General features: G+C 41.5%; 1 protein-coding gene across 1 annotated transcript in view; it reads left to right on the plus strand.

Moving 5' to 3' along the window:
• The first annotated feature begins 3968 nt into the window (after nt 1-3968).
• MUSK (muscle associated receptor tyrosine kinase) overlaps nt 3969-25555 on the plus strand; it is a 53929-nt gene continuing 32342 nt past the window's right edge. The window contains exons 1-5 of the mRNA XM_027709036.1: nt 3969-4065; nt 8423-8549; nt 11719-11870; nt 13279-13406; nt 13849-13990. Of these exons, the coding sequence (XP_027564837.1) occupies nt 3969-4065; nt 8423-8549; nt 11719-11870; nt 13279-13406; nt 13849-13990 (646 nt within the window). The remainder of the gene's footprint in view (nt 4066-8422; nt 8550-11718; nt 11871-13278; nt 13407-13848; nt 13991-25555) is intronic.

Consider the following 25555-nt stretch of genomic DNA (forward strand, 5'->3'; position numbering starts at 1 on the left):
AAATCAATGGGATATATTAAATACCTAATGCATTGCTGTCCTGAAGCACCTCCTTTTTTCTGCAAGAAGGAATTCTGTAGGGAGATGTTCTCCTTCATGCAGTTCCCATGGCCTGGGAATCCCCACCAAGTCCCTCTTTCCCCCTGTTCCCTGGGGGGTTAAGCCAGGGCTATGCTATAACTGTTTCTAAATGCAGGTCTTGTTTCTCACTTGCTGGGTTGTGGTACCATGTGATGGAGAGCAGGTTTTCTGTGTCAGCAGCCATCCTGACCCCACAGGTTGCACTCTTCTGATAGCAAGCAGAAGATAAAAACTGAAATCAGAGGCTGGGAAAAACGGTTTAACTTTCCTGTGGCATCCATTTTTGGGCAAACAGGGGCATCTCCGGCTCAGCCCAGCTCAGCACTGTCACAGCATTATCTTCTCGTGGAGGAGAGGATTACTGAAGGTGGGGTCTTTCTCCTTGTTGTGGTGTGGGACTGGATAATGTGAGCAACAAGCTGAAAGAGGAGGTAGGTCTCCCAGCAGAGAAATTAATTCTATATATTATGCAATAACTTCATTCAATGTAATATTCAACTCTATGTTATATACACTGTGCAGAGTTAGCTAGATGCATGACAAGGGATCTTCCTCGTTCATTACAGTATTTACACCATTTCACTACAGTAATTACATCTCATAACACTACAAAATTTTGCCCCACCACAAAACATAGTACAGCAGCTTAGATTGTCCTTAGTCAGTACTGTCAGATCCTATGGGCTGAAAAATTACAGGAAACTTTACAGCAAGATGATAGCAAGAAATAAATGCAAACTTTAGGTTTCCCAATTGCCACAAAATCTCAAGAGAAAAAGGGAGGACCATTTTAGATTCAGACATCAGAGCTCAGTAAGTGTTGAAATATTAGTAGGAGATCAGAGACTGGTCCAGATGGCTGAGGGTAGAGGCCAAGCCAAATGTGCCTGAAACCCTCCAATTTAAACACAGTAAGTGGGGCTTTGGGATGGGTCTGTGTTTCCTAAAAGACTATAGAGAAAAGCCTTTCCTTCATTTAAAAACCCAAAACACTAAACATAAAAGCCTCAAGTGCAGGGTAAAGAATAGCAGCAGCACAGCTTATTCGTTTACATGTTACACTGAGTACAGCATTCCCTCTTCTGACACAAGCAACGATACCTTACTGGCTGTATGTGTGTTGCAAGTTGGGTTAAACCCCTTGGAGCCAGTGACTGTAACAGCTGCTTCCATTCAGGATCCCTGTAAAGAAGTGATTTACAATGTGTAATAAAAGAGCTAAAACGACGTTTATCTCCTCCCCTAGTGCTGGCATGCATTGTCAAAGGTGCTCTTTCGTGACATACAAAGGAGCTTGTGCTGCCTTTAGGTACTGTTGGCAAAGTGGGCGGGGTGGACTGGGAGCACTGGCGTGACCACAACCCTATGGCAATGTGACCTCGATTCATTTCTGTGTAAGAAGGCCTGTGTGCAGCCCCAAGTGGTCAGTGGTTTTCACTGTCAAATGTTTTGTGAGGGTGCCTGTATCTGAGAGGCCAGCAGCTTTGAGGAGGGAAGCAGTAATGCATGCAGGGACATGTGGGTGCATGCATTTCAGGGAAAGACCACACAGTACATGCTTTTAGGCTCTCTACTGGCTGGAAGTATGCTTGGAGCCATGACACGGGAGCTTGGGATTTGAAGACCACTTGTCTTTTGTGTCTGTACAGATTTGCTACCTTAGCAGGTAAGGGTGTGCTCTTTTTCTGACTTGCCTTCAGTAAGGCACAAACAATCTAGGAGGTACTTGGAAAGCATTGATGATAACTTTCTTATACAAGAGGCGGAGGAGCCAGCAAAAAAGGGTGTGCTGTTGGACCTCATACCAAACCTTTGAATGGTCATGGTGACTAGGAGAGGTGCCTGAGGACTGGAAGAAAGCAAATGTCACTCAGTCACAGGGCAAGTAAGAGGATCCAGCGAACTGCCAGACAGTCAGCCTTACCTCAATCTGAAGTCTGGCAGGTAAATGCTTTCCAAGAACCACCCAGATTGTCTGTGCCTTGCTGAAGGCAAGTCAGGAAAAAGAGCGCACCCTTACCTGCTAAGGTAGCAGATGTGTACAGACACAAAAAACAAGTGGTCTTCAAATCCCAAGCTCCCATGTCACGGCTCCAAGCCCACTTCCAGCCAGCAGAGAGCCTGAAAACCTGTACTGTGTGGTCTTTTCCTGAAAAGCATGCACCCACATGTCCCTGCATGCACTAACCTCAGTGCACCCTTGCTGCTTCCCTCCTCAAAGCTGCTGGCCTCTCAGATACAGGCAGCCTCGAAAAATTTGAGAATTTTACCCTAAAAGACCAAGTTGCATTTCTATGGAGCAGATTAATTGATTATATCTGGACTTGAACAAAAGAAATATTTGTAAGTTCAGCCATGAATCAGGATTTCTCTGTTGCCTGGTAGGAATATTGTTGTTTCATTGTTGTCTTTTGTTTTCTTTGTTGTCATTGCTAGTTCCAGTATTCCTGGAATATCTTTGACATCTTCTGTGAGTGTTTTGGGCTTTATTCATTTTCAGAGCCATGGCATGTCCCCATAGTAACACTGCCGTTATCAAGCCATGCCAAATCATGGGGATTCACACAGAAATGACTGCTAAGAAGTGGGTGAAATGAAGAATTTCAGTACATAAAAAAAATTACCTAGATCTCAAAGTACCTTTTACTGTGGTATGTTTGACTGTGCATTCCCTTTCCTCAAACCACGTAATTTAGTGTAAAGCTGTCATGCACTCTGCTGATAACATGATGAAATCTATTTGGAGTCATGTTCAATGAGCATCATCAACAATTAGGTTCTTTCCAGCTTGATTATTCACTGTTTTCTCTTCTGCTCATGCAGATGTTGCCCCCACATCAGCCTTTCCACAGTGGTAAGCCCCTTTGCAAACATTATTCGTATAAATACATATGTGCTGGAAAAACAGGCAGTACAAATGACTTGATATTTTGGAATAAGAATGTGACATGTAAACCACTGTGTAGGATGGGGCAAGACAGAGTGAGTCAGGGGATCTGCTTGACTCTAATACTCCTCTAAATCTTCCTAGAAAATGAGAACTGCTTTTCAGTCTTTCACCCTAGGCAGAGACCCCGTGGTTAATAAGATATTTCCGAAGATTAGTATCAATGTCCAACAGTCATATTTCCCTACAGTAATGCCTTTACCCATGCCCAATTCCCCTGGACTGCTGCTGCTGTTGAAATGGAATGGTCCTTTTCTCCTATGCTATAAATTTAACTTCTGCTGTGGGTATTTACTTATTCTGGGGTCTGTTTTCAGAATAAGGCTTTGTTTTTTTCAGTATGCTGCACTGGTTCTCAAACACTGATAACCTTCTTGGCAAAGAAAGGCACTTTCAACCACCAATGCCAAACTCTCCCGCTCCAGCAAATGCATATGTTAAGAAAAGAAATGCTATCAGCAGGACAACAGGTGGCATATTGCAGCCAATCTTAAAAGGTTATAATAAGAGGGAGTGTGTGTGAGAGAGAGAGGAGAAAAAATGGAAAAGAGGGTGACTAAGCTGAAGGAAAATCTAGGGGCAAGCGTTTTTTCCGCTACTGCACTTACATGGTGCTGGAATGAAGGTCTGCTGACGTTGCAGCACTGGGGTAGGGTACTGCCCTGGAAATGTATTTGCCCATTGTACTGCTCTCTGTTTGCTTAGAAGGAATTCAGAAGGGATTTGCTTTCTCTTGTTTCATGAGCCCCACGCTTTCACACTGACCAAAGTGGATACGCACCAGCTGGCCACGTCCATCATCACCACTGGGTGGGAGAATTCCTGATTATACTTAGATCCCTCAGACCCCACTCTGTCACTAACAGAGAAGCTCTGCTTGAGCACTGCTTCCGAAATGCAGCCGGCTGGGAGGTCCACACGCCTTGCCTGAAGGAGCCGGATGCCTTCTGGATCAAACATGAATGACTTGCTGAAGGTGCCCCTGGTACATGTCCTCACCCTGGCAGCCCTCAGCTTGGCTGAGACACTCCTGAAAGGTTTGCTTGGTGGGGCTTTTGCCCTGGTCTTCTTCTTCTGTCACTTGCTGAAAGAGGTTTTCCAAAGAGGGGGGTGTCTCTGGTAATGGCAGGGTGGGTGGTGCTGTAGCGTTCCCAGAAAAGACAAAAATGCTCTGCTTTTAGCGATCACTTCACTGCTTTTAGAAGCATAGCAGTGAAAATATTCTGATACTCATGTCTGGAATTGAAGGTTCTTTGTCTATGAAGTGCACGTAGTCCGTTGTCATGGGCAGGGGGATCTTTGGGTTCAGCCTGGGTGGGATGTGTATTTCTCATGTTAAAGGAAGCTCAGAAGAGTTAATGGCTGGTAGTACCTGTTGCTGCAGAGCCCAAGACTTGTGATGTTTGGCATGTGTGCGTACGCTTATAGGTACATAAAACTTCAAAAGAAGTAAATAGCTATTATGTCTTTACAAAGCGTATGTATATAAATACAAATGTATTATTTGTATAGGATATAATATAGAAGATATTATACCTTCTTCCTATCTTATGAGCACACACACATATGGACATATGCACACACACTTTTAGCCAGCAAAAGAACTGGAAAAAAAAAATCTGTTTAGGAAACTCTCTGAGGTACCAGTTGCAACCATGGTCTTCTGGACACACCATCTGATAATGTTTTGGGCAATAATTTTTGCTGCACAATGATTGTCCAAAGCCATTCAATGCATGCTAGAAACATTGCAGCTTCAAGAAAAAAACCAAAATCTTATTCACGTGTTAGGTAAACATTGCGGCTCTTGCAGGGCTGTGCTTTTATAATTGTTAGTCAGATTGCTCTCAAAATGGAAAAAAAAAGGTATCTCCTTCGTAAAAACCTTTTGAAATAAAAGTGTTAATATTTTCCTAAGGCACTAAAATAAGTTGGTGAACCCTAGTCTTTTTGAATGCTGTGGCAAGGCAGGATTCGAGAAGCAAGAAAAACAAAGAGGACAAGGATACCTTTTTTTTTTCTGGTGTCACAGAACAATGAACAGACACATATCCTATTCTAGAACATCGCATCAGGTGGATGAATTGGCTTGTTCCCTGAGAGAAGCTGAAAGGTGACTGTAGTCCAATGGCCCTATAGAGGTCCTGCAGCATTAGCTGGAAACACAACTGAGTAGTTTCTGACCAGAGGAACTGCAATTTCTCTAGGTGTCTGCAATTCTGTAGGAGGGACTGGCTCTGCTTTCTGCATTATTTTGTTTGCCTGGCTTGTCTGGTTTCAAAAGTGTGAATCCAAATCCAAAGCCAAGCAATCTGAAAGCTTCTGGTGGGCTGGGGATGGGAGGGGATTTGCTTTCTCGTAGTCCCGTGACCAGCCTTGGGTCATTTTGCTATCTCGGGAAACTACAGCTGACATCCAGAGAAAGGGCACCTATGTGGATTTACACATATATAAGTTAATTGATTTTCAATATTACTTAAAGCCACAGGGTTACCTTAAAAATGTCAGAAAACCCAAAGGGATACTCATGAAAAAGATTGGCTTCATTTCTATATGCTGATAGATATGTCCGTACACTGTTTAGATTTTATTTTCCCATGTTAAAATCTGGTAGCGTAGGCATCCTAAGTTTTGAGAGTTTTGAGTGCTTTCTGAAGAAAACATGGACTGACAGCAACACCTGAGCAGTTTGGATGGCTTTTAGAAGCAAAAGCAAGCACCATCTCAGCCATTTTGGGGCTCCGTTGCAGTGTCACAACAAAATGGCATCATTGCTCACTCCACTTGATTTTAATATCACAAAAGGTAAAAAACAGCATACGAGGAAATACCACATCACTGTTGCTGTCATGGCTGCTCTTTGAGGATTCAGAATTTGGGGAGACAGCTGTAAAGAAGTTCCTTTTCTTTTTACCATTGTGCTGTTGGTTTGGGCGATATCGTCTGTAAGTAAGAGCCTTATAGACTTCTGACCGAAGAGCTGTATGCTGTCTTTTGGGAGGTGCCAGATCAGACCAGGTGTAGGCAATATTCTGTCATGCACTGAATTAAAGACACAGCATAAAAGTATTTAACTGTTTCTAGATAATTTATTAACAGGTAAAGCTGTGAGACCCCTGGTGGCCTAGTGGTTAGCGTGCAGGACTTTCACTGCTGCGACCACGGGTTCAAATCCCGGTCTCCTGGCCTGATGGAGGTCGTTAGCCCTGTGTGGCCATCCATCTATGAGAAGGACACTCTAAACAAACCTACGTCCTGAGGACCTCACTGCCATTGTCCAAGCTTGCTTGGCCCCGGCAGATGAACCTTAGGATTAAAGGGTGGGCTCAGTTCAGCGCAGGCTGTGTCTCACCTAAAAAATCCATTGCGCAGCCTGGAAAGGTAAAAGACCTTTCCCCAAATCTTCGCTCGCGAAGATGGGCCATTATTAAAGCTGACGGGTCTTGTTTCCCCAAAAGAATAAGTTACTGTAGTTATGCATATTGACTCTTGGTACAAATGTAACTTTATTCCTTGTGAGAATGGCTGTGCTTATGCAGACAACAGTTATAAAACTGGTTGCTTTGAATTATCATTACTGTAAAAATTTACATTTCTCAGGGTTAGAGAAGCATCCTTCCAGAGACCAAGGCATGCGGACAACAGCAATAAAACATACTATATGAAATTAGATTGCAAAACTCCAGGGTTAATGCCATCAAAACCCAATAAACTCTGTCACGAAATAGCAATGTCCCTTTTGAAGTAGTCATGATAGCCATCAGTGGGGGTTATTCTTCTAAGGCAACATTCAAAGTAGGAAAACTTAGGCTTTATGGAAATCTTCCATTTGGTTTCACTGGCATAGAATTTATCTGAGGTGCAATAGAGAGATTATTTCTATCTAATGTAACCCAAAATGACCCAATACATTGAAGAGTGATACAATTTGAAGCAGTGATCTTAAACAATTAGTGTGTCATGGACTTGTATCAATTAATTTTTCTTTAATATAATATTTAGTACTACCTTAGCTATAGTTTTGAGATTTATATAAGTACAGTCATTACTGGTAATCAATGATGCAACTTGAAGTTATAAAATATAGAAATATTATTGATGCAGATTTGTTCTAATAAAATGTCAAAAGTGTTTAGATTTTTACATAAACCTGATAGTGGAAGCTGTTCCTTTCTTCCTCTAGCTTCATTCCAGCAGAACTCCAAAGACATTCTAATTTTGACTCCCATGTAAATTGAAAAAGCATTGAGGTGTAGATTTTCTATTATTCTCAATCACTGAAATCTGAGTGTCTTCTATTTTTCCCTTTTCTTAGGAGGGAGGGGTAAAATTGTTATAATTTATTTTTTTGCCTGAATTAAACTTTAGTATACTAAGGAGGGCCAGTAGATAAACAGCAGTTGGTATTCTCCTGTGAAAAGACAAACAGTATGCCACATACTGTTACAGTCAGAGAGGAATAAGAAGACTCCTGCATCCATTATGCATTTTCAAGGTGGTGTTTAGGAATATGGTATGAAATTAGTTTATGTCAGCACAGTAATCAATGAAATCCAGTCCAACAAGTATGGGTGTGTGTCCCTTGCAGCCATAGATTAAAAGTTATTCAAGTGTCTTTGGAGACAGTGCCTGCAATGCATATTGTGCAGGGAAAGTGATTCACTAGGCTTATGCTTTAATCCCTTCCAGCTATGATTCAAGTCTTTTACTGGAGCGACAGCAAGTGTTTCTAAAAATGCATTCGAGTATCACAACAGGTATGATAACAGGTCTGATAATAAGCATTGGGCACAGCTATCAGACTTCTAACTCCTGTGCTACTTGTCTAGAAAAAGTGAGAAAAAGAGAACATGTACTAGTAATGACAAAAATCTGAAGGACCCTAATGACTGCGTGAGCCTTGCTTTGAAAAATATAGTGCTATATAGTAGGTTTGATGTTTGAAGAAAAAAAAAAAGATAAATAGTTGAGTGGAACAAATCCTGTAATAATGACGAAGAAGCCCAAATCTCATGCATTATGCAATAATAAAGAGGCACTCTGCCCACTCTGGGGGCAGGTCAGCTTGGCTTCAATTGGTGTGCTGCTCCTTGCACTTCCAGCCTACGCAATGCCAGGGGGGCAGCCTGGCACAGGGGCAGCCTCATCTATGTTCTTGCAGTATGCCACCTAGTACTGTGAACCTTGGGGGAGAGGAGGTTTAGAAACATAGGATCCATAGGGCTTGTTGGAGCTTGTTTTGCTCTGCCTTGCACCTTGTGGAGACATCACAAAGCAAAATACCATTGAGTGACCCTGCAGGGACGGCTGCCTCCACCAAAGGTGTCTGACAGTCTATGTGCCTCTCTCCAGGAGACACCATAAGGCTTTCTCGTTTTCTCTTCCTTCACACAGCTCCCTTGATCACCACTCCTTTGGAAACAGTGGATGCCCTAGTAGAGGACGTGGCCAAGTTTGTCTGTGTAGTGGAGTCGTATCCTGAGCCGGAGATTACGTGGACACGCAACAGCATTCCCATCAGGTAGGGAGCAGCCCCAACCCGCTCCAGCATCTCCTGCCAAAACTGGCAGTGCTTTCGTTTGTGATAAAGGAGATATCTGGAATTATAAAAATAGGTCTGTGGTAGGGTAGAGGGTGAGTAGCTGTAATTATATAGGAATCTGTGTTCCTTACAGAATGATAAGAGCAACTTCACAAACTTGAGCTTGAAGACTGTTGGTTTCTGCTCCAAGCTATGCAAGAATTTTCTTTCTAGCTTTAGACAGTTCAATCTGCTCTGTTCCTCAGTTTATGAGTTTATGAAGTGGGAGGATGCTTTGAAAAGAAACTTTGCAAGACTTGTTGCCTGTCTCAATGTTCTTGGGAACTTTGCGTGGAAGGGGTCATTCTATGCTATTCTTGTTTGCTTCTAGTTCTGGATCTGACCCCAGGAAAGTGGCTTCTCATTGTTACACTTTCAAACATTAACCACCAGGCATCAGGATGCAGATAAAGGTGGCAGTCTTGGAAATGTCTTATGGAAGTTGTTATAATTGCTTTTGCTCTGTTGCCATAGACAGGCTTCTAGAAAGTAAATTGTACTTGATCTTCCAGCTCTGAAATCACATTACATCTACCACATGCCTTCACATGTTTCTTATTCTAGATTGCTGTTAGTGATTCCCTCTGTAAAGGAAAATTACAGCACTCCCTTTGTTGGTTAATGCCGATTCTCTACAAGAGATGTCCATGTTAGGCAGATGGTCACCTGAAGCATGATTCTCACTGTTGTGGTCAAGCATCCAAAGAGCCTTTGAAGCATTGCCTTGGGAAACTCCAAATAAGTCAGTGGTAGCAGGAGGTAGATAATTTTAAAATAGGAAGAAAGCAGAAACTTACACATACGCATGCTAGCCTTCAGAAATCAGTTTTTTCATTGCCTGTAACCTCAGCAAAACCTTGGGCTTAATCCTCTGACTCTGGCTTTGTTGCAATATGGAGGTCTGAACTTCCATGGATGTTATTGCCAAATCAGGTCATGTTTCTCGTAATCCCTTCCCCATCAGTGACACCATGACTGAAAATCAAAGCTGGGAGAGGACGCCATTCATGCAGGGCCATGCCTTTCTCTCCCCAGATCTTTAAAATGGTCACTCTCTATGTGTTCTAAGATAACATGAAAACCAGACCATTTCACACCACAATCCCCACTTCCACAAGCCCAGCATACCTTTCTAAAAGCCATCCAATTCTCTCTCTGAGATAGAGTGCCTTTTCCACAACATTGACCGAAAAGGAAAATACGGATAAAAACATCTCTGCTGGTAAGGACAGAGAGCTCAGGTGCTTCATTCCTTTACTAAGGCTTCTGGAACAACATTAATATCAGCAACCATTTCACTTTCACGAAGCTCTGTGTCTTAATATTCAGTACTGCTGGGTACAAAAGCTCAGACTAAAGACAGGGAAAGGGATAAACTGAATATATTTCTGCTACTTTCTAAGAACTCAGATGAAAATATTTGCAGAATGGAAAATGATCAAATCGGTGGGCTTTTTTCTCTGAAAAAACCTCCATATAAATATATTTCTGTGCCTCTGTGTATATATCAAACTTCAAAGGGCCTACTTATTGCAAGCAATTAATATCAGTTATTTTATTTACAGGATTTTCTTCTCTTGCCAAGTCTCAGCACCCTGAACAGACAGCTAGGCTAACCTTCAAAACAAAACAGTGTGTAAACTTTCAACTTTGATGGGAATAGGGCCAGGACAGAGACTTCTGTCAGCACTAGTATTCTGGATGTGCCTTTCCTTTTGGCATCAAAACTTGTGCAAGGAGACCAGCAGGTGCCCTGTGCTGACTGAAAAGCCCTAGGACAGGGCTGTCCACAATAAGCCTTTCTCAGGGAAAGAAGGGTATAGAGTTAGCACATCTTTTACACTATGGATGAGTTCATGGCACTTTTTCTTCCCATGGTGAAAAAGAGGAGAGAGATATAAGACTGAAAGGCAAAAGGCTGTTGAAAGGAAATATGTGCCTGTAAATGACACATTCAGATTACTCAATGACTACACTACAATTTCTAACAGTAAAAGAACAAAAGAGGACATATTTAGGTGTCAGATATTTGTGATAGCTTGGGAGACAATCCTTAGGTCAGAACTGTTCTGCTACTGTTCATCAGAATCAAAGTTCAGGTGCATGAAAATGCTTCCAAAAATTGTCTATGACGGTGTGAAAATCAAACATAAAGGAGTTTATGAAATGCTGTGCAAATGTTTTTTACTGAACTTTTCTTATACTTTTTGCAGTTTTGTAATGAAAATCAAGAGTTCAATCCTCTGACTTCTCATCACCTTTCTGCTTTTCCCTTGCTCTCACCCCCACCCCACCCCCCCCCCCCCCCTCCCCCCCCCCCCCCCCATCATGTTCACATGTAGAACTGGTCTTTGCTCTACATATTTTGTTACAATATCCTACATCTGTATTGTTCCAGCTTCAGGGCTTCTCTTGTCTTCTCTGAAGTCTCCAGGTTAAATCCTGCTTTGTTAAAACTATAGCTCTCCTTGAATCCTCTAACCTTGAGAATGCTTCATCACATTCCTTTGCTTGTTTCAAATTGGTTTTTTGCTTGTTGGTTTGGTTTTTTTCCAAAAAAATAGACAAAACCGCTCCTGGAGGTAGACACAAAAATACATGCTTTTTTGTTTGTGTCTATTTTCCCAACAGCATAAATCTTTGTGTAACTTTATCTGTTCAGTGAAAAAAGCTTTTCTTTTTATTCCAAAGGAGGTTTCTTTAAACAACTTCAGTCAGTTCTACTTCCTATATAAGCAGTCCTTCCTTTGCATGGGACAATTACAGCTAACAGGACCCAGCTGGAAAAGATTATTTGTGCTCATGCCTGTCCTTAGCCAGTCAGAAACCAAAACATGATACCTACTTACTTAACCGATATTTGGATGGAGGAAGAATTGCCACTACACCAGTGGCAGTCAGGAGCTGCATGGTCTAGTGAGAATCTAAGTGAATCTTAAAGCCCAACTCAACATTTTCAGCACCTTTCCTTCCCCCTGCAGGTTGAAAATAAAAGGTAAAGCTTACTGCCATTTGTAGTAGTGTCAGTCATCTGTAGATTCAAATGCAATTCCCCCTCTCTGTCCCTTGTTGTTCTCCCAGCCCTGACGATCTGTGCTGTGCCCTGCAGGCTGTTCGACACGCGGTACAGCATACAGAGGAACGGGCAACTCCTGACTATTCTGAGCGTGGAGGACAGTGATGATGGGGTGTACTGCTGCACAGCAGATAACGGGGTTGGAGCAGCTGCACAGAGCTGTGGGGCTCTCCAGGTGAAAATGCGTAAGTGAGAATGCAATTTCTTCCCAACACCATGTGAGTATTTAATTGAAAGTCTGAGCAGACCCCCAGGTATGGCCCCTGATGATCCGTGTTCAGGGCAGACTCATGTTCTTGTGAGGCTGGGTGCAGTCCTTTGAGGCAGTGACACAGCATAATGGGTCATATCTTAACTTAATGCTGTGCTTATTATTCACTTTGAGTAACACACACTTGTGCTAGGATCAGGGGATAAATCCCAATACTTTGAAGTATGCCTTTTGTGCAAACTCCATAAAAGAGGCACAATTTGATAAATTAGACCTCCATGGCAATATTGTATAAATCCCTTGTGAATATTAAATGTAAAATTTCACTAAGCAGATTTCTGCCTGATGGTGGCAAAAGCAAGTAAATGATGTTTAGGTGCTCTCAGTAGTAGTGTGGAACGGTCTGGAGCACCATGAGGTAAACGTCATCGTCTTACATGGAAGGCAAAGTACTTAGTCTTGCAAAGGGCAATGTAGGTTCTGAACTTGGTGAAACTGAACTCATATGGCTGCAACTGCTAACACAAACACTTTAAAGGGCAGCAGAGGTATAGTCTGGCTAAAGCATCTGTTTGTAGGAAAGGATTTTTTTGTGCTAATGAGCATGACCCTCCGGGTCTGGTAATTCTGGAGCTCTACAGCACCCCAGTCACTGGCAGGTGGGGGCTAGGAGGTGATGCTCTCTTGAAGCTTGTTTTTCTGCTGGTTCAGTATCACGCAAGGGAGTCAAAATGTCAGGTCTCCCAAAATACTGAGATGACAATCTTTTTTACTCCCTGCTCAGAGTAAGCTAGGCCATATGGTTCCTTGGGCAAAATAAATTTAAATTTATCCGTTATTAACTTTAAGGGAGTTTGATTGCTTTTTTTTTTAAAGATCATTTCTTCTTTTCATTAGCATAGTTATAAATCCTTCCGTTCGGGATATTAATTGAGTTTACATGCCTTTCTGTTGAGCTAGAGGCAAGCCTGGGTTAAAACTGTTTCAAAATCAATTCAATCCAGATCTGAACTTTCATACAAGACAGTGTTTACACAGTGAAGAATGTCAAAACCTGGAATGCAAACATTCTTCAATACTGGAAGTACTCTTATCTGAATTTGGATTTTAGCCCAGGCCTTAATTCAAATGACCATCAAACTCCACTCAGGAAAACAAATAACCCATGTAAGTTAACTGCTTTTGCATCCATAAACTGAGACTTAATGCTGTGCTGAAGAAAGTTCTTTCTTTCCAGGGCAGTTCATGATGAAGTAAGACTGCTCTACCTTTCAGCAATATACAGAAAGAGATCAAAATTTTTGATGTAATTTCTGAATTTGTCTTGTTGTAGTATCTCTTAGCTTCATTTCAACTTTAATTTTGGACTTTTGAAATTTTAGGACCCAAAATAACCCGACCACCTGTAAATGTGGAAATAATAGAAGGCTTAAAGGCTGTTCTTCCATGCACTACAATGGGGAATCCAAAACCTTCTGTTTCATGGGTCAAAGGAGAAACAGTTGTAAAGGTGAGTAGAGAATGATTTTTAAGTAGTGGTAATTATTTCTTAAAGGTATTGTGTTAAATATTATCATCAGTTATAGTATTTGTAACTTTTAGTTGCTAGAAAGCAAGCATTTGGAAAATCCAGGGCTCATCTCTCTGGACATCTGTATCTTATATTTTATATCCTTATTGCACTAAGCGTGGACAAATGCTGATGAAAGTACTTGTGAGTGTTCTCATAAATAAGAGCTCTTTTGAAGCTATAATTCAGAAATCTGCAAAAATAGGGATGGGTGAGTTTGTCATAACAAAGCTGAGAGGGAAGAGCTGGCCCCAAATCCTTCAGTTGTAGGACAACACAAATAATGTTCATGCATATAAGCCGTTTGTAAACAGTTATTTGGTTCTGCTTGTGTGCAGCCTGCATGTAGAGGCCTCACCTCAATTGCTCCTTCCTCTGGCAGGAGACTGCTCGCATTGCTGTCCTTGATTCAGGGAACTTAAGGATACACAACGTTCAGAGAGAAGATGCAGGACAGTATCGTTGTGTAGCCAAGAACAGTCTGGGAACAGCCTATTCGAAACCCGCCACTGTTGTAGTGGAAGGTGAGTAACCCTTGCACCAGGCTCCAGCTCCATGTGCCAGCTCCTCATCATACCTGGTTAACTTGAATTAACCTGAAGTATTACACTGATGTCAACAAAAAGATCTTAGGGGGGGAGAGGAGAGGAAAGGAGAGGAGAGGGAGAGGGAGAGGGAGAGGGAGAGGGAGAGCTTTCCTCATTGTGGACTTGAACATTTTCTGCACACTAAACTGAACACCAGATTGATTTTTCAGTTTCCGGTTTTTATGCTCTCAGTGTCCATCTCTTATGTAGAGAAGATATTTGCTTTGTGGTATAAATCATCAACAGTTTTAGAGTGCTGAGATCTGTGGACTGTAGGGGAACCCAAACATAGGCAACAAGGCATTCTATCTTCCTGAACCCTGTAAGAGAATTAGGGTTTTGCAGGGGTTTGTAGAGTGGGTGGAGGAATGACTGATTCAGTATGTGAACTAATTTTTATTTCTGATTCAGAATGACCATACTCTAGAAAGTGCAGAAGGGTTTCCATTTGCCTAGTAAGCTTCAAAAGATTGTTGTGGGTTACATTTGGCCTGGGTGCAACCTCATTTCTAAGAGGACCATTGACACCTGGGAGCAGGATCAGGTATATTAGATCCAACTACAAATTACTGTAGGTCTGCTGTTTCCCTAAAACATGCATTATTTTTTCAGGTGGATTTTTTTCCCCTTCTCTTTTTAATATTTATACATACAGATTTCGAGTGTGTCAGAAATTCCTTAAATAGCTTTAAATACAGAAGGTAGCTATTCTTAGTCTAGATTCAGAGCTATGCTTCTCCCAGGCTAAAAGTGATGAGGCAAAATGAAAACGGTTGGATCTTGAGGTGAACAGCTTCGGTTTTTGCCCCTGTCACTGAGGCAATGGGCAGAGGCTTATCAAGGGTTAAACTGTAAATGGCAAGTACTTGGTGCCATGCACACAAACAGCCCTCCCTGGGCCTCAGGCACTGAGATTTTATTGCTCCAGACCTACCAAAGCCAGTCAGGGAACCTAAAAGCAGGCTGGAATTGCACCAAAAATCCAGGCTGCTAAGGTAGATATCTTGTTTTGTCCCCATCTCCAGAATTATGCAGTGGCCTGTTCATTCAAGGAACGGTAAAATAATACACTAATATTCTACTTGAAAAGGAGAGCATATGAATGCTCTTTTTAAAATGAGGAAGATTAATTCCTAATTAATCAATGGGAACTCAGTGCTCCCATACAAGCTATGCCCTCATATTCCCTGCGTGTGTTGGGTGAACAAAGAAATGCTGTTCTTCAGGTTTACCTTTATTTCTCTGGTAGAACACCTATATAATATATCTAATTTCAGGCTCTCACCCAAACTAGACTGATGTATGCTTGGTTTACGTTTTTAGCTTCCCAAATCCAAAGCTATTATATCTGACTGCAGCTTGCTGTGTATTCAAATTCCTTCCTCTCATGGTACTTCAGATTAATTCTCATGGATCTTTAGCGTGCATACATATGTATGCATATACCTGTGTACACATGCAGGTACACACACACACGCACATCACCCTCACATAACTCTTTTATTATTACTTTTAGTATCCCTCTCCTCCTGTCTCTCCTACCCCCTTAGTAGCAGCATTTTAAAATAACTCCAAGTAAATAATATACTAAAATTACTCAAAGCAGGAAAACTACACTCCAGTACTAGTGTTTGAGCATACACTGTGTTCACAAAACTTGTGAAAATTGCTTCTCTAATAATACTACAATATTTTTCCTTAAATCTTGGTGCTAGTATTCACTGGAGCCACCACTCTGCACAGTGTGGTTTAATATTAAAATAAAATGACTAAGCATGGCTGATAACTATGAATATTTAATTCCAAGGCTAGTGCTCATTCAAAGAGCAGTGCAAATATTTATACCTAGCTAAATCTAGATCATGCAGAATCTGATTTCTGTTGTGAGCTTTTGTTTTAACTGGTCCAGCATCAGTCCTGTGTGGTGTCGCACCCTTAAGAGGAAGGGAGCACCCAAGATTCATAGATCCTCATTGAAAGGAATGACAACAGTCAGAGAGTTTGCAAAACCTAAAAGCTTACAAAGTTTTATTTGTAAATTACACATTTGGCATGGAAATTTGTTTGCTAATTCCTGACCTCCTACATAAGCACACAGCAGTGGGTTTTGGATAAAGGGGTGAGATGAAAGGGAAGGCAATGAGAGAGAGAGTTGGATTTAAGAGTGGAAGAGAGAAAGAAGTCACTATGAAGTGCTTCTCCACTAGTGTTCTGGTTTTCAGCTCTGCAGAAGCTGTATAATTGTATTGGGTTGTCTTTTCCCCATTTGATTCCTTTAGTTACAACCCACTCAAATTATGAAAAAAAGGACTAGTAAAAGTACTTGCATGAAGCAGAAGTGCAATAGGCAGAAACAAGCCTTACTCCACACTATGCAAAGTGAAACAAATAAGCAATGATCAGTCTGCTGGGTCAGTTAAAATTAGTGTGTGAATGTGACTTGTTCTTGCTAATGTACATCCAGAGAGGTCTACAAAAGGTAATATATGCACTGAGATAAAGGAACGATATTGTAATCTTGGCTGTTTACCAGGAAATGTGTTTTTAATTTCCTGACGCCACATTTCTGACCTGCAGTTTTGTATTAATTTTCTATTACCTTAAGGATTTTGCTAACTAGATGTTTAATCACTACTTTATCAGTTTTGATAATGTACACTTCTGCAAACCGTAGAAGAGCATTTATATACTCAATGAAATAGTACATTGCCAAAGGATTTCTAAAAATTTCCTGTTGGTTGCTGTACTGATGCCCAAAATGAATCTCTGGCTGAAGGATTCCTGGATGAATCCAAGATTCAGGACTACAGTAGAATAGAAGCATTTGCTGGCTTACCTGGCTTACCTTCAGACACAGATGTCTGAAGCTGAAGTTTATTTACAAGATGTTGGCTGAGATGGCTAAGATGTTCCATCCAGTTTCACCTGAAGATCACTCCTTTAGAAATAAATATGAGAGCAGCTATTGCCTTGTTAAGAGTTGTGTTGAGAGTTGTCCTCAAGTGCAGAAATTCCCATTGATGTCAGTGAAAATTCGGGGCAGGGTAAAGACTTTTCAGCTGTGCCAAGAATGTATTTTTTAGACCTTGTCTGAGCATTTGAAATCTGTAGTGTTTGCAAGACCTTTGTCTGTTTTTTCCTTCATGCATAGGCTCTAGAACAGGAGGAATTTTGGTTTTCATTGGTATTTCCAGTGACATTGATACAGTCCACTAATAGGACCGGTTTCATAAAAGCTGTGCACGAGCTCCTCAGGTTCAGCTTCTGGGCCTTCTGCCTTAAACTGTACACCCTCTGTGGTCTTGAAATGTATCACAATGATGTTCTTTATATGCATTGTGTATGAATTATGTGATATTAAAAGACTAAATTCAAAGCCGTGAGCTCTTTCCTGGTGAGAGGCATGGGAACATTCCAGCTTTGAGCATGCCTGTCACTCAGACACAGAGACAAGCTGCCTGGTATTTTTTTTCCCTTAATATGGGAAATAAATTCCACTGAATAGTTTTGCTTTAATCTCTTGCTATCTTTTCCAGATGTTGTGCTTATAACCAGTATTCAAAGTATATGTCATTCCTGCATCAAATAGGAAGTATCTACTGATGAACAAGCATAAATCACTACATTTTGTGATGATTTACAGGCTTCATTGCCTGACATGTGCTCTATTTTTTGCTTTGTTTTGGAGAATGTTTCCTTTTCTCCTTGGGAGAAGGAAAGTGCCATCTTGTGAATTAGTAGAATGGGCTCCTCTCTTATATGTTCTTCATTCTTCAAAATAAAAAAGTCACAAAGGAAATTGAAAAATTGATCATGAATTTCTTACCATTTAGATGTAACAACTGTTAAAAAATGAGGCATAAAGCCATGAGCCACACATTTCATCCTTAGCCTTATTTCTAGCTTCAGCTACGAAAAGACCATTTTCTGGAAACTGATGGAGTTATTGTCATTGAAATGCACAAAGGGTTGTGATGGATTGGGCACTAACAGAATTGAAGGCAGAATGTTCTTCCGAGAGGTGTCCTTCCAATCCAACAGAAGCATGTGTGTGGCAGTCCCTTGATGCAGAAAGAAAGTGTGAGTAGTCCACTGGGACTTTGTGTGCAGTAGGTTTTTCTTTCCCTAAGGATGAAGAACAACCTTCCTGTTGTGCCTTTTTAGGTGTTGTACGCAGCTAGTGAAACCTTTGACTTCCCAGTTTGCCCAGTGATGCATTTTTAATGTTGAAAAATAAAGAAAAAAGGAATAAATACATGAACCGTAATGTTAAAGGAAAGGGTACACAGATAGTCCTGTTGGTTGTGTACAGAGTTAGATGAACCTCCATCTTGTGACTTGCGTGAAACTGAGCTCGATCTTCAGCCTGTGGCACCAGAGAATTGTGGAATTCAGGAGTTTTGGACTATACAGTGTGATAAGGTTTAATTTTGAAGCCGCCACTCTACAGAGACATGTCTAGAAATTAGCAATTATAAATCTGTAAGGAAACAAATAAACAAATTAACCAGGATAAGTGCTGGAAGATCCAGCATGTTTAACAAGAAACGAACTGGATTCTTCATGGATTTACCAAGATTTTTGGATCAAATCTTCTCTGCAATTTCTAACAATTAGAATGGGGTCAGCTGGGGCTAGTGATCCTTCCTTTATCCAGTCAGTTTCATTCACCTTTTTGCTGAAGTGTAGCTGTTCTATTTCATCCTGTGTTATTATGTGACAGCACACAAAGCAATCAAATTAAAACAAGGGTAAGAAGCAATGCTCCCCACACTCCCCTGACTTAGATATTTGATTTTACATTCCAACTCTGACAGATTGAAGTCTTTTCCTGCCCAGACTTTATTGCTTATTACTAGCTACTAAAATAATACCCTGCCACAGGCCACAAAAATGTTCCCCTATAAGCCACTTCTGAGAACCGCCTTAGCCTTAAAAATAGGAAGGTTTTCCTCGGAGAATCATTCCTACAGACGGAAGGATCTGCCAGAATTAGTTTAGATTTTTGATTTTTTAAAAACAATTTTGTCTAACTCTTGTGTTAGTGAGGAGACAGCAGTGAGGTTGACAATAGAAAGCAATGCCTTTGGTATTTAGTTAACTGACTATCCCATAAAGTGTAAAGCACTAGCTTCCTTCATCCGGTTTTTGGACCTCTTATGTAGTCTTGGGACAAATTTGCACCATAGATAAATCAACAGACGAGAAAGTCAGACCAAAATTCAAGTAACAGGAATGAAAGTATGTATTTAGTGCAGGTAATCTATCAATTTGGATGGCCCACAATTCAGAGACGGTTTCTATTTCAAATAAAAGCTGACTCCTGATGTGCCATCCAGAATGCTTTTTACAGTTTTGTGTTAACTTGTCTGTACTTGGCGTAGACTATGTAGGAAAGGGAGATACCAAGAGACCACCAAAGCAGTCTGTCAGCACTGTGACCATGACTCTTGCCGCATTTCCTGTAGATTAAATATCAAGGTGAAATCAGAATTTTTATCTATGCCATCTTCTGAGGTAGGATGTTTTGGGTGAGGTGAATTGCCAAATAGCAGACTGGCAAGGAAGTTTATAGATCTTCATTTAAGTATTGAGTGAAATTTACTCATGGAAATTCTGATGCCAACACTGAGGAAGAGTCTTTGGCTCTGTTGCGAATAGAGGAAGAAACTCTGGGACAGGATAGTCTTCCCTATCTGCATTGATGCTCGTGTATGTACCTACAACAGCAAATGCTGTGTCCTACAACAGCAAGTGGTGAATGCTGCAGTTTGCTGTTAAAAATTGCAAGAGGTTTTGGGAGAGGCATCATTACAGGGAAAGAACAAGCTTGCCTGTAATTACACCAAGGTATTTGACTGGCCTCAGCAGGGTGGCATGGGTGTAACTGAAAGCCTAGAATATCTCATTAAATCTTCTCCTACCTACGGCATTCACCATAGTCGTTCCAAGGATCTCAGATGCTGCAGATACAACCATATCCCTAATTACAGGGTAACAGGGCAAGCTGCAGGAGAAAGAAAACAGCCCCAGACCTTCGGCAAATGAACAAACAAGCATGAGATATTCAATTTACTCCTGAGTCTTGCTCTGCTGTGACACTGGCAGGAGGTGCACGCTGTCTTTGAGTAATTGTCACAGGGTGGCCTCCTGCATTGAGGAGCTGCAGTGCAGGCCTCCAGGGAGCATGAGACTTCTGACAAGGCATAAGCACACAATTCTTCTTTAAGAAGCATTTGAACCTGCTATTTCTTCTTGCAAAAAACTCTTACCTCTAACAAAGAGTTTGGAAAAGCACTTAAAAAATATATGAAGTTATTACATCATTGCATGAGTTGTGGTTTTAAGAAAAAAATAAATATGGCAGATTAAATTCTTCTGTGTTTTAAACTGTTGGCTAGCTGAGAAGCATGTGCTTTCCGCACAGCAACAAAGACAGTAGAGGATAAAGAGTATCTGTAGCTATCAGATAAAGGGGGCCAGAGCAAACTGAGACAACTATCCTCAAGTGACTGCAGCCTCAGCTAGCCCCTCACAAAAAGGGCATATCCGACAGGGAGCTGAGAATTTGGAAAAAGATGGATCTCCAAGGTAGGAGGGACTAGCTGAGTCTTCAGCATTGAAAATCAAGCATGCCTGATGGGTAAGGTGAGCAGGGAACAGGATAATTGCTGTCACGCAAAACAAGAAACATCCTAGCAGGTACTGCTAGCAGCACTTTAAAGCAGATGAAAGGAAGTACTTTTCACATGGCATGTAATTAGATTTACGGCACTGCTATTAGCCTTTGGTGGAGACCAGATGTCAGGATACTGCAAGACTTATCTCATTTTTGGGTATCCCAGAGATTCCCATAATGGCCTGCTCAATTCCTAAGAATGGGAGAGGGAGAGAGAGACTTGTGTATAGCTGTGGATATCTCAGTACCTCCAGACAGACTGGTAGCCTTGGCAGCAGTCATGGTGGATTGTGATCACAAATGGAATAAGCAAAGGAATTGCTCCTTGACTCAGGAGGCTGGGAACTTCCTTTCTAATTTCACATACAGTAATGGGTAATGTCAGAGTTAAATGGCACACGATATGTCTCTGTACTGTAGAAGAGACATGGGGAGGCTTAAAAGGGTCTTTCCTTCAAAGAAACGAAATACATATATAAGACCAGTACTGACATGAAAAGAATTTCCTTGTTCATTTCCTTGGGAAGTAATTTGAACATGCTATCCTCACTTGTCCTTGAATCTGGTGTTTGCTCTGTATATAGAGATGAACACTTGTACAGAACAGGTTTTATATAGTTACACAGGATATAAGCTATCAACTTACATTTTACTCCTGGTTATTATATCGTTGCATATTTGAGATGTCTCCTTTTAGGATTCCAGAGACATCTACATGCGATGTAAAGTCTTTCACAGCTGAGAAGTTAGTGACTGCTGTGTTTAACATGAGTCCTTCTGCTGATGCAAATTGTCCCACCATCCATAAATCTGGGAGTTCATCCTAGCATGAAGTTACCTTGAAAAGTTATTGCCTTGCTAAGAAAAACCTTCTTTGATTTTAGACACTAGAGCTTTGAATCTGAAGGGATATGCTTCAGGATGGAGATGATGTGCTTTGCTCTGTTTCCCTTCCACACGGATCTTAAATTGTCCCTGCTGTCTCTCTCACAGCCTCAGGCTCCAGGTTGAGTACCTATGTATTGCTGTGCAGGCTGGTCTGTGCTGCATGATGTATTAAGGACTACTACAAGCATCAGGCCAACCATATCATGTATCAGGAGCCAGAAGAGCTTGGAAATTTTGAGATTTTGTACAAAATGTGGATATTTCAGATGCACTGGAAGGTTATCCTCCCAGGTAACCATGATAACAGGGTGAGGGGCAAGTGAGTGATGAAGTACTGCTTGCTTACAGCTCTTCCTCAGCTTGCTCTTTTTGGGCCCATACCTAATCATGCTGTTCCTTGAGAAATAATACAGTGGTTGTGTGCATTTCCTATTGCATTTGTACATTTCTTTTTCTTTTGATAACTGATACACACATAGTTCTCTAGCAATAAGCATGTTTGGACATGGACTAAATAAAAATAGGTAAGCAATTTGATAGAGATAAGTGGAAGTGTCTCACATCAGCTTTGCCTGAGTCATTTTGCTCCTCTTCATGTTTACTTGGTAGACTTGCAGAAAAGATAAATATTGCCCTTTTGGTAAGAAATAGTTGGAGATCAAAGTGAAACTGACCTCATGGTTATCTTGGGATTTAACTATTAACCTGTCAGTTTTGGAAGTGGTAAGCCATGTGCAGAGCCTGCTGCTGCTGCTGAGAGAGGAGCTGTTAACCATCCTTACTGAAGAATTTCTTTGTTCACCAAGCTGGGATTTGGTCCTGTCATGTCAGCTGCAGAGACTGTGCCTTGCTTGTTCAGCCCTGGCTCTTGGAATGTGACTAGCTGCTGCATAGCTTGGCATGGCTGTCTCTGTGACCTCTGATCCATGAACATGGTGTGTGGCCTGTTCTTGGCCCTAGCATTTCAAGGATTTTTTTGATTTTACACAGGTTATTTCATGGCAGAAAACACAAATGCCTTGGCTTTCTATGTGCTTAAAAATGTATTTGTCAGACTTTCCCTCATCTCTCACCAGTGGGAAGGAAATGGTAGCCCCTCTACTTGTTACCTCTCCTTGACTGCCTAGTTTAGACTTGTCAGGAAGTGTGAATGGATATGAGATGAATGAATCTGAATGGGGATTTAGACAACTGGACTTTTCATTGGCAAAAGACTGTGATCACAGTGGCACAAGTTCATGGTTCTTCAGAGCATATAGGTGGCAAGCATAAATGATTTTTTATGGATTAGTAAGCAAAGTCCCAGCCCAGAGAACATTATCCTCTGTAGAGAAGTTATTTCCATCTCTCATGCTTCAAAGTATGAAAGAGCTATGGGAACACTGGCAAACACAAACAAAAAAATGCTTGCACTTTTGCTCCTAAGTGCTTACATATGAATTTTGCACAGTGCAAAGTCTTTACCAGGGTATTTTTACCAGGAAAGTTTCTGAGACAATAGATAGCTTATTCCTGCAGCAATGTAGACACATGGGATCTCAACATGGCACCAGCTGTACCAGAGGAAAATGTGTTTTCCATAGAGAATTTGCCTTTATCCACCGTGTTTTGCAGCTTAGCTGGAAAAAAACCCCAAAACATAAGACCTGGTTGCAGTCACCCAAAAGGCCATTTTTCATGATATAAAGAAACACTGGGGAAAGGGGAGCAGGCTGAGATATCAGATCTGGCAGTATGGACAAAGTGGGTCTGGCTGACAGGTAAGGGCAGGCTTGGGCTGTGATGGGAAGGGAGTGTGCACCTACTGTAGCCAGGTGGTTGCCAACACAAGTTTAGCTCCTGGTGGTCTTATCTTGATTTGGACTATCAGGGATGCTTTACTCTGTGCCAGGACTAACAACAAATTCTTGGACATGAACACACGTGAATGTTTACAGGTGGGGTTAATTCATGTACCTGAGTAAGTATTGCTCATGTTCTCTGAAAGTTGAAGTTTACCAAAGCCACAGTAGGCTTCGTATAAATACAACCTACCCCACGCCCCAAAACGAGTGTTTGAATGGTCCTGATGCTCTGGGCATCACTTTGTACTTTCTCAAAAGCAGCAGCATGGTCCCAGGCCACCTAGGCAACTGTCTGTCTGTGACTGACCCAATCCAATCTGCTTTAACAAAAAAACAGGCCTTATCCAGACAGAGGGCAGGCATCTGGCAGGATTGCAGGATCAGGCCCCAAACCCGGGAAATGAAACACAGCTCAGTCAAAGGCAATGGGAAAACAAAGTCACCTGGAAAGAGTCAGCCATTCAAAGTGGGGGCAGGGGAGAGAGGGGCCAGAGGAAGGGGGTGCTGCTTTAATCTTTTCATGATATAAAAATTTTGTGACTGAATTAAAGCCCTACTGTTTGGACTGGATGATGTTATGCAATTCTCAGAAACAAGAGCAGCTGGCCGCGGTACAGATACCTCCTAGCAAGCCCTGCAGTGCACAGCACATCATTTACCAGGCTGTAAAAGAAGGGACGTTTATTAAGGGGCTTGGGAGTGAAATTTGACATGCTGGCTTGGCTTTTAGCTGACTGGATTTCATTTACAGCTCCTCTGTTTTATTTTCCACTTAAATAAATAAATAAATAAATAAATAAAGCCCTCTTTGCCTGCCTTTCCTAACTGCTTTTTGGCATGCCTTTGGGTAAATCCAGTGCTGAGAGCCTGGGGGTCTTGATTTGAATGTTGCTAACCTAGTGACAATGTGGCTAAACAGGCAAAGGTCCTGCCAAAATCCACATTCAGGAGGATCCAGAAAAGGAGTACAAGTAATGCAGCTAAAAGTCACCTGACTGTTGGGAATTTTCACTCTGAGGAAAAAATGAGAACAAAACAATGTCCTGAGCCCACCAAATAATGTGAATTTTAAAAACATTTATTACTATTCCCTGATTCTTCCTCTTCCTACCTTTCACCCACCTCTTCCTACCAGCTGTATCATCAGATTTGGTATTTCTTCCTTGCCTTTGCTTCTTTCTTTCTTTGTGTAATTCAGTGGAGAGAAAAAAAATAGAAATCAGAGTTTTGGGGGCTGGGTTCTGCCATTTAACCACAGGACAGATCTCCTTGCTGATGCAGTTGCCAAAATGGACTCTGAGCTCATCCTGGGGTCTTACCCTATTCTGCATGGGTGGAAGGTGACACTGGCTGCTCTTACACAACCCACCCTGGCTTTCCCACAGCACCTAAGTCTGACAACAATGGCAGTGCATTGATCATTCACCCATGGGTGATGTGGCTGAGAAATAGTTGATGCTATTATTTTTAATACTGTTTTCCAAAGTCATTAAGAAAATTCCCTTTAGAAAATATGCCTCTAGGCATGTCAATGAGCTGTCACTGCTGGGACCTGGGGAGTCCAGCCCTTGCCTCATTTAAAAATAAAATAATGTAACCCCCCACCCCCCGGTTATTGCAATAATAGTATCTACAGCTAAGTACTTAAGCTAAATAGCTAAACTTTAAGTAAAATACTTTTTGAAAATATGCAAATGTAAGTACTTGAAATGTTAAGGAATTAAATCTGTAACTTCAGTTCTGAAGGTCCTGAAAGTAAACATGGTGGCACAAGGGATAGCAGCAGTTTCAATTTCTCCACACTTTGGAAATAACATTTTGGAAATCACCTTATTTCCTTATAGGCCAAATTTTATTTAGCCATTCCTCCATGCAGTACTTCCCACAAGAAACATGTGAATGTTTAGCAGCTGTTACTGGATTTTTTATCCCTGTATCTGGTGTTTTAAGACTGAATGGCCTGGCCCTTTGCCTTCCCTATGCTGGCGGACAACTCTCGGGCCAGCAGCGTGCTAGGCTACTAAAGGAAGTGCTGTGATCAGTGCTAGTGGGAGGACCTTGAGAAGTGGATTGCAGCTTTCTGGCCTCTCC

This window comes from Neopelma chrysocephalum, unplaced genomic scaffold, assembly GCF_003984885.1.
Source record: "Neopelma chrysocephalum unplaced genomic scaffold, ASM398488v2 Primary Assembly neopelma1_96671, whole genome shotgun sequence".
Taxonomy (NCBI): domain Eukaryota; kingdom Metazoa; phylum Chordata; class Aves; order Passeriformes; family Pipridae; genus Neopelma; species Neopelma chrysocephalum.